At 37.8% G+C, this 15,186-nt stretch overlaps 2 protein-coding genes and 1 pseudogene across 4 annotated transcripts; all 3 read right to left on the minus strand.

Annotated features, from left to right (window-relative positions):
• Positions 1-263: 263 nt before the first annotated feature.
• irak3 (interleukin-1 receptor-associated kinase 3) lies at positions 264-7,778 on the minus strand. Of its 2 annotated transcripts, XM_027002250.3 has the most exons (13): positions 7,620-7,778; positions 7,310-7,492; positions 6,031-6,080; positions 5,847-5,913; positions 5,516-5,667; positions 4,729-4,793; positions 4,443-4,554; positions 4,180-4,298; positions 3,852-4,050; positions 1,680-1,742; positions 1,414-1,581; positions 780-1,209; positions 264-604 (listed from the first exon to the last, which is right to left on the minus strand). In XM_027002250.3, exons 1-13 carry the CDS (start codon positions 7,732-7,734, stop codon positions 477-479), a joined length of 1,851 nt encoding a protein of 616 aa, XP_026858051.2. In that variant the 5' UTR covers positions 7,735-7,778; the 3' UTR covers positions 264-476. The 2 variants fall into 2 exon arrangements, with proteins under 2 accessions (XP_026858051.2, XP_026858052.2); XM_027002251.3 differs by lacking the exons at positions 7,310-7,492; positions 7,620-7,778 and adding an exon at positions 7,011-7,139.
• Positions 7,779-8,633: 855 nt separating this feature from the next.
• On the minus strand, positions 8,634-12,330 carry LOC113572526 (beta-2-microglobulin-like; annotated as a pseudogene). The gene is made up of 3 exons (XR_014125975.1): positions 10,924-12,330; positions 9,602-9,873; positions 8,634-9,481 (listed from the first exon to the last, which is right to left on the minus strand). The product of XR_014125975.1 is annotated as a beta-2-microglobulin-like (transcript).
• Positions 12,331-12,469: 139 nt separating this feature from the next.
• LOC113572527 (beta-2-microglobulin-like) lies at positions 12,470-14,204 on the minus strand. Its single transcript, XM_027002188.3, has 4 exons — positions 14,045-14,204; positions 13,400-13,672; positions 13,135-13,170; positions 12,470-12,951 (listed from the first exon to the last, which is right to left on the minus strand). Exons 1-3 carry the CDS (start codon positions 14,106-14,108, stop codon positions 13,157-13,159), a joined length of 351 nt encoding a protein of 116 aa, XP_026857989.2. The 5' UTR covers positions 14,109-14,204; the 3' UTR covers positions 12,470-12,951; positions 13,135-13,156.
• Positions 14,205-15,186: the final 982 nt, after the last annotated feature.

Consider the following 15,186-nt stretch of genomic DNA (forward strand, 5'->3'; position numbering starts at 1 on the left):
CCGTTATAACAATAAATGGTACTAGTTTAACTATTTAAGGTTTAGTCTTTAGTTTTAAAGATCCCCAAACGTATGTAACAAAATAAAGGAGGTTGGTGATTATCTAATTAAGGGTTTCATGGTGACCAGCTTCCCTTTAAAAACATTTTTAGGTCTGAATCAGCTTGGTATAGCCCTTTGTCTAATTTACACATTGTCTTACTCCTTGAACAATATGTGAAAAAAATGCAAGTACAAATACTCAAAATTGTATGACATTAGAATTTTTTTTAGGTATTTATAAAATATTTAATTAATAATATTTTATTAATTGTACAACATACAAGTACACAAATGTTAAATTATTTCAAATTGACTTAAATAGCTGAGTTTGTCTTGGTCTTGGACCGAGTTAAAAAAAAAAATTTAAAAAGATGCACTGAGGTATTCATGAAATCTTTAAGAGTCCGGTCTTGAGTCAACATGTGGTCACAAAATCACTGTGATGTCATTGAGAAAAGTTCCTCTGTCTTTATTATGCCTTGGTTGTATAGCTGGATTTTATCCTTGAGTCTCTCTTTAACTGAGTTCTCGATTGCACTCTGAAAAGACTGGCTCCTGGCCCCTACAACAGGAAGAGGTAATGCAAAGCTGATGAACACTATTGTAGTGCCATTACTTGGCAAATTAAAATGACCTTAATCAACTTTAATGTCATTATAGTCACATGGTTAGTTAACTTATGGATGAAGTGTGCAAAGCATATGATTTCTCTGCAGCCACCTCCACTAAGTACATGCCTTGAGGGATGAACATTGCAGTGTCGCTGAAGCCATTGGCCCAGCAGTCCTCACAGCTCTGGGCTTGTGCTCCGGCCATGCAGCTGCACTCCACTGGCCAGCTCCCGTACAGATCAGGCTCAGGGTCATGGGTCGCCTGCAGGCTCTGCACCAACACAGCCCCTCTCTCGCTGTCCATCAGAGGGGCGCTGGAAGGGCGCATGCCCTGACCCCCAGCATCCAGGAAAATGACCTCTGATTGGCTGCACTCACAGGGCACCGATTGTTCTTTTAGTGGAGGATCCTCTCTTTCGTCATCCTCCATAGGCAGGCTGGAACTCAGCTCCTGGTCATTTAGAAGAAGCAGAGGAGGGGCTGTGTCATGCAGGGTCCTTGGCTGGTCTTCAGGGCAGAAAGGCAGAGGGAGGATTTGGCTTAGCTTCTGTAGCACCTAGGGGACACATGAGAAACAGGAACATCGCAGTTCTCCGTTAGGCTGTATAACATTTATCGATGTACCACACCCATTTTTTGTTACCCAATTGTTCATCTATGATATTTGCCATGAATTCAGGGGTAATATCGTATGCCTGTTGCCTGTGATTACCCTGTTCTGCCACTACTGAGTATGTGCGAGTGTGTCGGCAATACTAACTGTCTCCACACAGGGCCTGGCTCGGGCTCGGCTGCTCGTACAGTCCAGACCCAGGCGAAGCAGACAGAGCACTCCTGCAGTGGGCCACTGTTCTACTTTGACATCCAGGAAGCGCAGACAGGCATCCACACCGCCCTTCTCTTCTGCCTCTAAACTCAGCATGTCCCTCTTGAAGAAGAAAATTACAGTCTGGTATTACAATCTATCGATTGAAAGCAGAGTTCTTATAGAAGTGAAAACCTTTTGATTGCAGAGGGGGTTCTTACCAATAATGTGCGCTTTGGTGTCTCCAGTATCACTTTCTGCCCTGTGCATGTCTCTAGAATGACCTACAGGTATATAAATATTTACAAATCAATTTTATTATGACTTTGTATGAACTGTGCTGTACAGGTAATGTTGTACAGCTTTAAAATAAATATAATCACTGCATCATTGTTCTTTGCCTTCTTTGGTCAAGAAAGGATTTCTAAAAGAGAGAAAATTGGAAACTGCTTTAGATACAGGAAGAATTACAGAGATTCATGGTGGACTCGAGAGAGGAGGTTTGTACTCCCCCACCTGGTGTGGCCATGGTTGAATAAGCATTACTAAAGTGTCCCATGGACTGGCAAAAACAACAGGATGTATCCTACTGGCTGCCCTTCACATGGAAAAATGATTGAGTGCCCTCTAGAGTGCCCGTTCATGCAATGAATGATGATAATGTGCCCTTTACAGCAAGAAAATGTGATAACGAATCTTAATAGTGCCCTTCTGGTGGAGAAAATGTGATGAAGGGTCCTATAAGGTTTCCTTACAACGGCCATTATGAAGTGCCCTCTCTACCACCCATGCATTTCCAGTAGAGAAATGGGATGCAGTGCTGTATAGGGGATTCCTACAGGTACCCATGATGAAGTGCCCCATTAAGTGCTTCTCTAATGGAGAAGTGCTCCCCAGTGGATACAATGTGATGCAATGCTGTAAAGGATGTTCCTACATGCATGGGAATGTGGGGATATTTCCTAATGGATATCCCACTCCAGTGTGGTGCCATATAGGCACCCTCACAATGAGATAAACTTGACGTTCTATACAGGTGCCTCATGAAAAAAGCTCCTGATGTGGCCTCTTAGATGCCATTGAGAAAACGTGATCTTGCAATGGAGAGAAATCAATTCCCGTGAAGTGAATAAGTTCAGTGCCCCCCAGCCTCCCCTACACTGTGACCTCTAGGGCAAGCTGTTCCAAAAGTGGGTGCCATGACTGCAGTCTATGCATGCTGCCAAATACTTTAATAAGATTTTGAATTTACCACCCAAACCATGTTTACATAAATGTGTACTTTTAAAAACAATGTTAATCTTAATAAATGATTTCCTGCATTATGCATCATAGCATTTTGTATGCTGGTGGGGTCCCAAGGCATGTAGTAGGTGCCCTCTTTACTTTTTCTCTTCTGCCGAGTCTGCCACTGAAGAGATGATGCTAGCCTGGGATGATTACATGGTGATTCCTCTTTCAGAAACCTATAGTGCTTTTAATTTAGGTGTACATGTTAAGAACTGGATCTCATTATAAGTAAAATCAATTTGCACAGGCCTGGACAACTACCTGTAGGCCATACTGAGTTCCAAGAGTGAAACGCATAAGTAATATTCAGTAGGCCAAATTCATAAAACATATTGCCAGATTTGACATGAATTTAACATCAAAAAGCATTGCAGTAACACATTTGCTCATGAATAAATGTGGATTACCATCTTGTCTTCAAGCTTACATGATATTTGCTGCTACTGCAATTTGTCTTCATTTGCATATATAACATTGGTTATTAATAACTGAACACAGCTCCATAAAAAATACCTGAACCTGTAAATTTCTCGGTAGGTAGACAAAGCCAGACTTTACAAGTGCAAGAGCAGGAATGCAAATGTAGGTGTTACAGAGGAAGAAATTATAAACAGATATAGACTGAGAAGAGATACAATTTTGCTGGTCTGCCATAGTTTACAAGAACTGAACTCATCAAAACCACAAGTTACACGTGTTAAATTTTTATGCAGCTGGCAGTTTTCAGCATACCACTGGTCTCACGGGGTTACTCATTTGTCTCTTGGTGTGAGTCTTTAATATGTATGGCCTCATTTATATGTCGATTTTGACTGGCTTTCACCTTGGGCACAGGTGAATTTACAACGGCAGTAGGGTGACATTGGTGTGCTAATTTTCACTATGGTGACTTTATGAATAGGAATTAAATACAGTGTCACACAGTTACTGTCAAGTTTTCTGAATATGGCCTGTTGTGTTCAATTCTAATTTATCTGTATAGTAATGCCAGTCTTCAGTGATCATAATAATAACCTCTGATCATAATAATTTAACATAGTTTATTTTACTGTGTAGGTATAGTGACTAGATTTACAGTATAAACACATGAATCATGGACTTACCATCCCAAGGCTGTAAACATCTAACTTGACAGACAGTTTGCCATCACGTATATACTCCTCTGGCAGATAGCCCAGGTTGCTGCAGGAGGGCATGCCCATGGTGATGGTGCAGCTCTGGTTAATGGAGTGTGGTCTCAGTCGAGCCATCCCAAAGTCAGACAGCTTAGGCTGCAAATGCTCATCTAGTAATATGTTTGAACTGTCAACAGAACATAGGGTGTGGGTTCATCCTTAAAGTCAAACAATATTCACAGGACTTAACATATAGGAGCTTCTTGGTACGATATACAGTGTAGCTGCCACAAGCCTGGTGATGCAGCACTGATACCTTGTGATGTTAGCACAGATAACCATACAGGGCTGTGCGGTGTGCAGATGGTGCACAGCCTTTGCTGTGCCTTTAATGACATCAAGTCTCTCCTGCCATGTCAGGGGCCTCTCAGTTTCCTGTGTGAAAAGAGCCATTCATGCTCATGCTCACCAGTCATAAGACCCAGCCCATGAAGCTCTCCATTGCTGCAGAGCTCAATAAGAATTGTGACTATACTGTTGCATACATTGGCAGGCAGTTACTTGAAAAAAATATTTCACCTCGTGCAGCCTTTGAAACAGTGATCCATTAGAAAGGAATGGACAGACCAAACAGTAATGCTCCCGCTCTGAAAAGCTGCCCCAAAGTTCCAAGATGTTGGGATGCTGGTAGCTGGGAAAGGACAATATAATACACAAAAACCTCTTTCAGTACTAACATGAATTACAGAGAAAAGAGGATTGGTATATGAATAAATGAAAAAAAGTATATATTTATATATATATATATATTTAACTATATTTATATATTTAAGTATAACAAACCATCAAACCTGGCTGAACTCACAGTTGTAGTACTTCAATCTCTGTTTTGAACTTCTCCCACAAAGTCTTCCATGATCCCTTGTTCACCTGTGCTCAAAATGGTTGAGAGGGTGGGTGAGTTGAATCTAAAATGTACATTAAGCAAACTCAAAACTAAAAGTATTTAAAATTGTTTAAATATAGGAAAAGTAATTCAGTCATTCAGCTGAACTGTCTCACTAGTGCAAATTTTCTGTAGAGCAGAACTTTTTTTCATTTTGAAAAAAATTGCTTTTTTCAGGGTTGACTATTTTGAATGTTTGGCCAACATATTTCAATCAGTTATGGGCTTATTCAGAGGACTTATGGAAATCACATTTCTAATGTAAATAAATAATGACCCTATTTGAATGAACTGTTTAATAATTATATAAAGTTTTGTAACTAGATTAAGCAGCTACAACTCAGTAAAGTCCGAAGGCTAAAGACAGCAACCACACCCAGTCTTGGACCCAAGTCCTGTAGGTGGCAAACACGTGCCTTGAGCATCGGACCAAGGAACCAGCTCTCTGGTAGGGCAGCCAGAGCACCCAATTCACCTTCCTGAATGACGATCTACGTTACACTGCCTTGAGCCTTCGCTACAATCCAGATGGACAGCTGCCTTTGGATATCACTGAGGTATTATCCAATTTCAGGTTTTATTCTCAGACACTGCTAACAAATAGACTTTCGGTCTGATGAAGAAGTAAAGAAAAATTGAAGGTACATTTTTGGAATATCCCTTCCAGATGTTGATTTGTCCCACTTGTTGCCAAGCAACACAATACCTGCTTGAAAACCTTCACAATAAAGCTCTCATTTCCCCGTATTCCACGGTAAACATCCGCAAACGTGTTCTCCCCGATTTTCAAATCCTGATGGAAGTTTCTAGTTCCCTCTATGACTTCTGAGTAAGTGATCAAAGCTTTCTGTCTTCTGGCTATGAATAGAGGGAAAGAAAAATGCTGTGATACAAAACATCCTGTGCTTAAACATGTTGAACCTATTTGAAAATAAAAAAGTAACCCATGAAGCCGCAGTATAAAAGGCCATAGTCATAAACCTTTCATGGGAGGATCCTGTTACAGAGGTGTTAATAAATTCTGTTCAGTGAATTACCTTCATTAAAAACACAGTCAGAATGGGGGACTGATGCTTTTTCTGGTTCTTCATTGTAAGGGTGAGGCTGATTTTAAATCACATGTGAAAAAGATATTGTGTCTTTAAGCCATAACATTTCAGTAAGAATTTTTGGTTGGAATTGTGCCAAAATGTGTAAAATGGGAATAAGTTGCCACATTACCATAGAAAATGTAGGAGTTGAAGAGAGATTTGAGGTTTTTCTACTAAAGTCTAAAAAAGATCAAAACAGACAAATGAGTCATTTGTTATTTACATCACAAAGTTGCTGTGCATTAACATAAATATTCCTAGATCATAATTTGTTGGGGATTTTTATAGCCACAATGTTACAACATTGGACTGATGACTAAGAGTAGGCTTTTGATCTTACTTTAGGCACCCAAGATTAAAGATTAAATCCTCATAGACTTTATCAGTTTGAGATTTTAGTGCTTTCTGTGTTAAAATGCTGAAGCATTATCTAATATTCCTCAAAACATCAAAGCTAACTGATAAATAAAAGTAAATAAAAAATAAATAAAAGAAGTACTGTAGAAAGGAATGATACAGCACTGCTATGACAGATACCACAGATGTATAGCATAGTTTGCTGACATTTAAAGGTTCTAGTAGTGAAAAGAGGAAGCGGGAGGTTTAGAAGTATACAGGAACTGAAACACATATCAAAATAATAAGAAGGAAAGCACAACATGCTCAAATTTTTTATGCTTCTAAAATGCACAGGTGTTAAGTAAACAAACAAATGCATTACACTAATTTAGTGATGTGTTTTAATGGCCCAATAGTCAGGTCCAAAGAAATATACATCATATATACTCCTCCTCATGCAATACTGCAAGAGGTGCCTATTGAATTACTTGGAGATATCACCGCTGATGAAGGATCTCTGTCCAAAAAATTGTTTCTCTTGAACCAGCAACCTTCCTATTACAAGTCAAGTACCTTAACCACTGAGCTACTAAATATATGACAGTTTGCATATGACAAAAAGGTAAATGACAGTTTACCTTTTTGAATGAAATTATGAACAAAAATGAACTTTTTCAACCTTTTCAAAAAGGTAAACTGTCATTTTATATTCATTACACTTAGTGTCTTATTCCAAGCCTTTTTTCTTTGTTTTTTAGCATTGTAGCTCACCATATAGCTTCATGATATTCTAATTTTTAGATGTACCTACAATACACACACACACACACACACACACACACACACACACACACACACACACACACACACACACACACACACACAGGATTCATTCATTAATCCTAACCCACCCCATACATACACACACACACACACACACACACACACACACACACACACACACACACACACACACACACACACAAAAAACGCTTAGAGTTAAATTACTATTAACATATTAATATTTAGACTTAATAGTAGATGAACTGAAGTGCCAACAGCGTACTAACCTTGAGACTGAAAAAGATTGAGCGCTCGATAATGACCCATATCTTCCAAAACCCGAAGCAGGTCTCCCACGGTTTTATTCTGCTGTGCCCAGGACCAAACAAGTTCATGGGTGGGACTTCGTCCAGCAGCTGCACACATCTCGGTACACCTTACATCTAGCCAGCTGGGCAGGATACGCGCAGCTGGCGAGAGGTGTTTAAGATAATTGAAAACAAAATGAGATCTTCAAATAGAACATCTATCTCAGCAGATGTACTCTAGTACAATTAAAATAAACACTATTTTAGAGCGCGCGCAACAGTTTCTTACCCAAACCTCTCCATCCAAGACTGTCAGAACAGCTGTCCATTACTTTACAAAACATCTCCATTAACAAAGGTGGTATGTCGAAAAGATACGTCGACGGATCCAGCTTGCCCGCCATTGTTCTAATGAATGTATCTGTGAAGTAAAGTCACGCGTAGCTGATATTGCAGTAAGTTGGAAATGCCCAGGCTCCACCCACTTCCTTTGACTCCACGGGGGTGGACGTGGGTTCTTTGCTTTTAAGCGCCAAATACAGAAGGTGAACGTAAAAGGTATTTACACACACGTAAGAAAAATCCTCTCACCCTCATTTTTGCATGATCGTATTCTCCTGTGAAGAATGGAATTTTCTGCATTAAGCAAAAATCTTAATATCTTAAATTTGTATGTGTTCAATTGCATCACAGCAAAAAACTTTAAAGAGAATATGTAAGAGTGTATGGCTCAATTTGTGAATCAACAGACAATACAACAAATCATGCAATAAACTATACAAACAAGTTTAGCAGTACAATAAACTATAAGATGGAGGAACAGTGTATTTAATGTAATGTTAGAAGTTTATTGGTGTCTAAAGCAGTTTTTAATGTAAAGAGAACAGACAATGTAAATGGACTGTTAGGCATTTAACATTTTGAACTTATTTTTCACATTTGGAATGTTGGAGGACATACTGTACAGGATCGTTGATTTGGAACTCTTTTGAATTTAATGGGTTAAAAATAGTCCAAAAGCAATGTAAAATGATCAGATTATGTTTATAGGTCAGTCTGTTATCACACATTACATTTTAACAATTTAAACCTTACTCTTCATTAGCTTCCACATCCATCATATGAGTCCTTGAGAACATCAAAGTGCTTTGTATGATTAATACCTTTTGTAGTAGCCAAATAGCAACATTTGAGTATGTGAGGAGGTTACTATTATAGATGTTGATTTACTACAGAACACCTATGTAAAAGGAATAAACGTAAGATATATTTGGAATGAAAGAGAATATAAACATGCCTTGAGCAGTTTTATTACCTTTATTTATCATTACATGAAATGAGTCATGGCATATTTAGTGCAGATTTACATATTTGAAAGAAAATATTAATCATTGTTTGTCACAATCCTCCCAGCCTCTATTTTTTAAGTGCAGTAGACAAACTTGTTGCTTCTTTTATAAAGTGCTTAATCTATCAAGAGAGACATCCACAATTCCATTTTAGCAATCAAATCCAGGAAATCCACCACAATCTGACATAAAGCATTTAACAAAAATGAATGATGATCTAAGAAACAGTAAAATAATCTTCCATCATTCAATAGTATTATCACAAAAAAAGATACAGTGTATGTTTCAAACATCTGGCAAATCAGTAAGAGGAAATATGAAATTCACTTTTTAATGATTACAAATCTCTCATTTAAATGTAACTTTTGAGTTTCAGTTCACAGTAGTCTTTAGAATATCTAGGGGCCATCAAGGTGTTTTAACTGATTCGCATTCAAGCATTTTTACATATGCAACAACCTAATATATATCTGCCTAATAAATCAAGGTTATATAAACTATTAAATGACCTGTGACACATTTCAGTGTACAGGTGGTAAGGCATAAGGCGCAGGCATTCTAAATTAAATTAATTTGCTTACATCTCTTCAGTGGGCTTCATCTCTAACTCAAGATAACTGAACCTCAGATTAATTGCTTGGACCTTCTGGAAAGTGCTTAGAAAGAGTTCTATAAATAAACTTAGAGAACCAGTTAATGCAGTCTTTTTTTATGTTCTCAAACAACATTTCTTGTTCAGGTAATTTTTGCAATTAGAATGGTTTATAAAACACGAAGATCTTCGTGGCTTACATGTCTGGCTCTGTAAAAAGAATAGGAAAAAGAGTGTCATGTTAGATACGCATGGAGAGGGATATAATTAGATAGACTAGATTTGTTTATCAACGCTACACAAAATATTTGCCATGCATGCTTTTCTTACCCCATGTGAAGAATCTGGTGTTTTCCATGTGTCTGACTCTGCATGTGTACTCTTCGCCTTTTCTTGGTTTGAAGTGCACGCTCTTGGTAAGCTGGAACATCCAGCCCTTCTCAAAGGACAAGTCCGTCTGTCGGGCATAAGGAATCTGGATTCCATCCCTCAGAAGCTCAATGCTGATGTGAAAGGGTGAAAGCCACTGACATGGCAGATCAGGACGTTGTCCTTGTCAAACTCGCCAGGGCTATAGCTGTACACCTGCACCTTGGGCACAGCTACACAAAGCACAGAGAAGGATTCAAACTTGTGTTGTGTCATGTAACATGGCAAGATTGCACTTTAATTCTAGTACTGGCATTTTGGCATTAGAATTATGTAGCATGTACTAACTTGACTGAACAGACAACAGAATCTAAGTGCAGAAGACAAATACATCCTGTGCATGTGTGTGAGCAGTAATTATGGGTATTGTTTAGGCTTTGGTATTAACATAAATTTAGACATTATCTTCTTCAGAATTATAGTGATAAGTGACATTGTGGTGAAATGTGAGTGATGAAAAATAATTTAAAAATTATTGCTTTAAAACTTGACAACACAGACTGCTTCAGACACGAACATACTGCTATCATCTACACAAGTTATCTGTGCTCATTTGGTTGGAAACAAAAATTCTGGCATATTGACACCCTCCAGCTGGACAAGTTCATTTGTATGTACCCCAGCATTCTTTGCCATACTGAAAATCTACATCATAATCTTTCCAAATGGCATTTTACAATATATATTAGTATTTAATTAGTGATGCGTTCCTGTGGCCTGTAATTAAATGCAGTCTTTTGTATTGTATACATTGTGAGCTAACCATAGCACAGAACACTTGTACAAAGGGAATAGTTAAATAAAGGCGAAGCCATGATAATAAGGCATATGGTAATTGTTTGAAAGCAATAAAACCATAATTTACTTACTATACTCATTTTAATTGTGGCAATATAATTATGTATAATTTAATATAAAATTAAAAATCGTTAATGGAAGCATTGTTATTTTTATCTGCAATGACATGGCACCAGCTCTGCCTAATCATGCCTCTGTAAGCAGTTTCAGTTATTAATATTGATTTTTAAAAGAAAAATGCTTAAATTTGCATTGAAAATTAAGTTTAACTTAACCTGTTTACTTTACAAATAACTCAACAGTTAAGTCTGAATTTAAGTCCGAATCATCGATAACATTTCCATTATAGATTGCCCTTTGTCAAGCAGTCAAAAGCAGCAAGCTAACAAAATGTGTAAAGCATTCAAAACATATAGGCTACTTACATTGTTTTGCCAGAGAGCTTGAACCCAGGATAACAGAAATGACAATAAGAAGAAGAAACTTCATATTTTCAGAGTAATTCTAAGACAATATACATAAAAACCTTCTGTCAACGAAAGCTTGTTCAGCCAAGACGAAACTGAAAGCAAAAACTCCGGTGTTGTGCCAAATTCAGCTCCCCGCTGTGAGATGCGTCCACTTATCGGGAGCGGGTGCGGATTTCGCGTGAAAGTAGTACAGCGCGCTCCCGAGAAGGGGATGCATCTTGCGGCGGGGTGCTGAATTCGGCACAACACCAGCTCTGCATTCGAAGTCAAACTCCTCCTCCTGAATGTGTACGTCCAATGACAAAATTCGTTTTACTATTGCCAAGCACACTATAGATCTGTAGGTTTCCAGCCAGCAGGGACCGCTTAGAAGTAACGTTCAGAACTATGGATAGTAGTTGCTTGGAATTAGAACAAAGCTTGTCAAATACTACTATATAGCAGCTTAATATGCTTTACTTCAAAATGTGGCAAACAATGAAGTTAAATCCAGTACACACACAATTTGATTCAATTTCCGTACGTAACCTTTTAATCTTTAAACTTTCAAAAATAACAATAGGTGTCAAACCTTCATAAGCAAAGTCAAAGGGCAAAGCCAACAGTTACATTTTCTTTGTATTGCTTCATTTGACTGAACAAATCAGCTATTTACGGAACCGATTGTAGTTTAAATTTAATCACTTAGAGCAGTAAAAAATGTTAATTATGAGATAACTAGTTCCACAAAATAAAGAAGCTAAGGGCACAATACCAACAAGTTTATGAGTAATTTTTAATGTAAAAATATCAAGATCATCCCCACACACACAGTCTAGTCAATCTTTTCATCCATTGACAAAATTTGTTCTATTGTTGCCAAGCACATTATGGCTCTTGAGGTTTCCAGCCACCAATGACTGCATGGAAGTAACGTTCAGAACTATGGATATTAGTTGTTTGGAGTTAAAACAAAGAATTAGAAGATTTGAATTTGAGCAAAGCTTGCAAATACTACTTTATAGCTTAATATCTTTTACTTGAAAATAATGCAAACAATGAAGTTAAATCCCGTACACACACAATTTTATTCCATTTCTTATAAATGTTGCTATATATTTTTCACTGTGTTCTGTGACCTTTAAACTTTCTGTGATCTTTAAACCTTCAAAAATAATAATAGGTATCAAACCTATTTCATAGTTCATAGTGACTAATACTGTTGGGTTGTTTGTGTGTGTGCACGTGTCTGTGTGTGTGTGTGTGTGTGTGTGTGTGTAAGTAATTGAAATTATCATAATTTTTAGGAACAGTGAAAAACAACAGGACCTTACACTCAATTTATCTAATAAGCAAAGCCAAAGGGCAAAGCTAACCATTACATTTTCTTTACATTTCTTCATTTCACTGAACAAATCAGCTATTTATTGAGCCCTTTGTGGTTTAATCACTTAGAGCAGTAAAACCTTTTAATTATCAGATAACTAGTCACCCAAAATAAAAAAGCTAAGGCCAGAACAAGTTTATTTTTAAGAATTTTTAATGTACAAACATCAGATCAGCCTCTACTACACAATCTCAAAAACAGAGCCAAATCATCATATCACCATAAAGCAGGCTTCAAAGGATTGGTAGAAAACATCATTCTGTTTAAAGAATGCAACAGCTCTACATTTAATTTATAAGAGTTTATATTATACAGTGCATTGTGCATTGTTTCAAGTGTTGCATCAAATACATTATTTTTACACCCTGGTGTGAAGAATATAAAAGATTTCCATCCCTATTGTACATTTATATAATGGAATGATAAAGGTAAAGCCAAACTATATCTTTAAAAGATTTGTTTTCAAAACACAAACTATCTGCAGCAATTGACAATAATCAGTTAAGAAGAGAAACAGAAAGACCTGTCCAACACATAAGGCGGCGCCTCAGGCGCATCATGTCATGTGGTACATGAGGGTCATTTCTATTAGAATCATAGAAGTGTATAACAAGGTCCTGTGACAAAAGCAAGGAGGAAAAAGAATTAGCATGCAGAAGCCTCTGACAATCAGTACTTTAAAACAGGACCGTGCATCAGTCTTCCCTGCATGACAACTCACAATGAGTATTCTACTCATTTGTGCATTTCAGAACACACATTAGAGTTTTATGAATGTCTCGAAAGATGATATCACGCACCTTTTGTCATTCCCCTTCAGTTTCACATATCGGGCTCTGTTAAATAGATAAACAAATAATCAAGTTATACAAATATACACTATATGTTGCAGACTTTGTCTTACTTTGAAATTTAAGTAATACACACCCCACAAATAATCCCAATAATACTAACCCCTCAAATAATCCTAATAATACTTGCCCAATCGAATAATCCTAATAATACTTACCCAATCGAATAATCCTAATAATACTTGCCCAATCAAATAATCCTAATAATACTTACCCCACATATACTTCTTCGCCTCACTCATATGTTTCACTTTGCAGCAGTAATCATCGCTCTTTTTTGGTTTGAAGGGCACGCTCTTGGTAAGGTAGAACTTCCAACCCTGGCTGAAGGACAAGTCTGTCTGGTTGGCATTAGGGATCACAATGCCATTCTTTAGAAGGTCAATTTCGATGTCTGCAGGGTGGAAGTCACTGACATGGCAGATCAGGACGTTTTCTTTGTCAAACTCGCCAGGGCTATAGCTGTACACCTGGACTTTTGGAGGGGCTGGGGGACAAAGAAAATGCGGAGATAAAAAATACCTTAAGGTTAACACATCGCATTAGCTCGCTCATCTTTGGCAAGATGTCAAACCTAATCATTTCATTTATCAAATTTGCTGCTTCTCTTTAGTAAATAAATAGCAAGCAGGCCTAAACAAATATGATTTTGATAGTAGAGAACTTTAAGAATATTAGTTTACAATAATCTGTAAAAATGTAACTAAGTTCCACCCTTGCTAACTATATTTCATATAATTTACTGTATTTTTATCATAAAAATCACAAATCTAAAGACATTATAGTTCCTCGATTTTGTAGGTTAGGCCTAAAAAACAAATTTACAGCAATAAATACAAAAGCGGTTTTATATACTTACACGATTTTGCCTGTACACTGATGTAGAAAGCGCAGACAACCGCAAAAAACAAGAGAGGCTTCATTTTTTGAGAGATTAAATGGAGACTTGTCACAAAGCTCTGCAGCGTGTAGCGTGTAGCGCGTTTTTACCGAAAGTAAGACAACTGTTCTTATTTAATATGAGCATTTACCGCCCCCTCCACAGTTCAGTAGCCAATTACAAAAACAAACGCTACAGTTGCTAGGTAGAATGTCCTGAAAAAGGTTACGACCGTGATAATGGTGTGGTAGAGCGTCCACTCACATGGAAATACCCCAAAATTCCATAATATATTAACCCCTCCCATCTGTTGTTTTTTGTTACTGTTTGATAGGGAATCGAAAGCGAAAACAAACATAAACGTTATTATGGTGTAATACGTGGGAAATAAAAGAAGGATATATTTTGTTACTTTTGATTAAACAATACAATTATACACATGTTAAGATGTCCCTTACGTATGCCAAGATATTAGGGATTGCATAAAGGCCTAGCTCAACTTCCTCCTCCTGTTATCTGTACTTGCCATATTAATATATAAACTAACTTAGAGAAAATCACATCACATGCTTTTAATTGGGATTGTAGGCACCCTCTTTCCCTCGTGTTTCATTTAATTAAGCCTACTACATCTCCAGAAAACTCAAGAGTGAGATCTAGCACCCAGATCAACCACCCGCCAAGCCCAAGAACCACATCCATACAAATAAATTCTTAAACACAATGTGAAGCATTAATTTTTAAACTAAAACAGTTCTGTAGATGCATCACCCCAAAACTTGGGAGTCTTCACCATACACCCCTCTGTGCTTTGTCAACAGGCCCTCAGTGACCATTATCACACAGCCCCTCCTCAAGGGTCTGCCATTCCCAGTGACCCACATAGCCCAAACATGGTCCCTGTAATGTACAGGCATGCATTGCTCATGCTGGAGTCTCCCCATAGTCATAGTCCTGGTCTGCCTGCTGCCTAGGCCAGAAAAAGTGGTGTGATTGCCAGCAATTCAGCAGTGGGTGCCTCAGCAGTCTCTTGATCAGTTACAGGGCCAAAACCAGTCCGATGCCCTGCCAGTATTCCACCTCCCTCAGACGCTCGCTTACCACAGCGGGGCCCTCCCTCT

This window comes from Electrophorus electricus, chromosome 11, assembly GCF_041902795.1.
Source record: "Electrophorus electricus isolate QZ-2024a chromosome 11, ASM4190279v1, whole genome shotgun sequence".
Taxonomy (NCBI): Eukaryota; Metazoa; Chordata; class Actinopteri; order Gymnotiformes; family Gymnotidae; genus Electrophorus; species Electrophorus electricus.

Excerpts from the sequence above, each read along its gene's own strand:
- irak3 (XM_027002250.3), bottom strand. The coding sequence starts at position 7,734 with ATGGCGGGCAAGCTGGATCCGTCGACGTATCTTTTCGACATACCACCT. Across the intron at positions 4,555-4,728 it reads GAGATTGAAGTACTACAACT|CTACCAGCATCCCAACATCT; the intron begins GTGAGTTCAGCC and ends GTCCTTTCCCAG. Across the intron at positions 1,582-1,679 it reads CACCAAAGCGCACATTATTG|AGGGACATGCTGAGTTTAGA; the intron begins GTAAGAACCCCC and ends TTCTTCTTCAAG.
- LOC113572527 (XM_027002188.3), bottom strand. The coding sequence starts at position 14,108 with ATGAAGCCTCTCTTGTTTTTTGCGGTTGTCTGCGCTTTCTACATCAGT. Across the intron at positions 13,673-14,044 it reads CAGTGTACAGGCAAAATCGT|CCCCTCCAAAAGTCCAGGTG; the intron begins GTAAGTATATAA and ends TTTGTCCCCCAG.